This window comes from Triticum aestivum, unplaced genomic scaffold, assembly GCF_018294505.1.
Source record: "Triticum aestivum cultivar Chinese Spring unplaced genomic scaffold, IWGSC CS RefSeq v2.1 scaffold52113, whole genome shotgun sequence".
NCBI classification, from domain to species: domain Eukaryota; kingdom Viridiplantae; phylum Streptophyta; class Magnoliopsida; order Poales; family Poaceae; genus Triticum; species Triticum aestivum.
In genome coordinates, this window is record NW_025254158.1 from 1 (window position 1) to 1,778 (window position 1,778).

General features: G+C 58.5%; 1 protein-coding gene across 1 annotated transcript; it reads right to left on the bottom strand.

Moving 5' to 3' along the window:
* Positions 1 to 5: 5 nt before the first annotated feature.
* On the bottom strand, positions 6 to 1,449 carry LOC123177504 (aspartyl protease family protein At5g10770-like; the record flags this gene model as incomplete). The annotated part of the gene is made up of 2 exons (XM_044591211.1): positions 1,150 to 1,449; positions 6 to 1,033 (listed from the first exon to the last, which is right to left on the bottom strand). Coding segments are annotated over exons 1-2 (1,176 nt in total), but the record flags the coding sequence as incomplete, so codon positions are not given.
* Between the last annotated feature and the right edge of the window lie 329 nt (positions 1,450 to 1,778).

Here is a 1,778-nt window from a genome sequence, read left to right on the forward strand (position 1 = left end):
TTGATGGTGGACTGGCCGCTGAAGTCGAAGCACGTGTCGAAGATGCCCATAGGCTGCGCCGGCGGGTACTGCTTCATGCCGGCCTTGAACGCCGACGATAGCGCAGAGTACGCGGTCGCCGGCAGCCGCGTTATGATTGTGCCGGAGTCCATGATCGACCTGCCGGAGAAGACCGAGGCGGGTATGTTGAGCTGCCTGCCTCCCACCCTGATGGCCTCAAGGAGCACGCCGTAGTACGACGGGACCTGACTGCTCCTCAACATCTGTGTCTTGGAGAAACCTGAGGTTGCTGCGCCGAGGGTGAGGAACCCAGAGGAGTCCGGAGTCGGTGGGAGGCAGTACGAGAAGGCCTTGCCGAAGGTCCCCGCGGTCTGGGTGGCGAGCGACTGAGCGCCGCCGCCGAGCCCCATGAGCCCATCGGTCTGGTCTTCGAGAAGGTTGCCCGACTCAGACTGGCTGCATCCGAACTGGAAGTTGCTGACGGAGCTGGAGCCCAGCGCGAGCTTGTCGGAGCTGTACGTCCCGGTCCCGCTCGAACCGTCGCCGTATTTGACCATGTACTGGCACTGGGAGCCGGAGCAGCCGTTCCCCTCATGGCTCTGGCTGAGCTGCGCGCAGGCGGCGGAGCTGCAGGAGAAGGGTGAGTAGGTGCTCGACGAGCTGGGGTCGAAGAGCGAGTCCGCCTGGGTGTGGCACTGCGAGCACGGCTTGCACTGCACCCAGGACACGTCGCTGCCGGTGTCGATGAGCATGGTCTGGGTCATGGCCGGCGAGCCGATGCCGACGGTGATCAAGTACTCCAGCGTGTCCAGGGAGGTGCCCAGTGTGGTCGGCACGGTAACGTCCGATTGCTCCATGTCACCTGCGCCACCCTTGACGCCGGAGTACTTCCGTCTGATGTAGGCGGCCCGGAGCTGGTCACGCCGGAGCATCTCCTCCAAGGTCGGCGCCTTGGTGGAGGGCACAGGCGAGGGCGAGCACGGGCCGTGCCGGTGGTGCAACGGCACGGTGACGCCGCCGGATGATGGAGTCACTGAAACAACCGAACAAGAAAACACGATGACAAACGTGCTCAAAATATCCTCAAAATAGTGCAATGAAAACCAATCGAATTGCATGCATGTGCGTTCATGGACAATGCTACTGCACCTTTGGGCTGGGAGCAGTTGACGGCGGCAGATTTCAAAGAGCCAGCGTGCAGAACCTTGTAGGCGCGAAGATCGTATCCTTCGTGAGCAACGAGAGTGTGAAGACAGGTGCACAGCAGGAGAATCACAAGCTTCGGAATAGATGCCATGGCTGAGATGCAGTGAGCTGCAGGTTCAGCATGCGAGCCCTGCTTTTATACCGCATGCGTATAAAAAAACAAAAGATAGAAGTAAATATCGCATGATTCGATTGTGATTTGTGAAAACAAGCATTGTATTACTGGGCAAAATGTGTGGTGAACCTACGTGAGAATGCTTGTGAAAACAAGCATTGTATTATTGGATCAGGCACCGTATATCAGGATTATTTGTTGAGCCGACGGAGCGCGACGTGGGTTCATACGGCAACTTACTAACTCCCCTGTGGTACGGGAAAGATTGATCGAAGAGTACAAAACGATGATGGGACGTATTTCAAACCGTATGCGGATTCTTTCCTGCCTGCGAATGCGACCTCCGGCCGGGGTGGTTTTCAACTGGGCAGATAATGCCGCCGGCCGTGCGCGTGCGCGCTTTTGTCCGAGTACGAGAGCCCGACCGGAGGGAGCGACGCTGGTAGCAACACCGGAC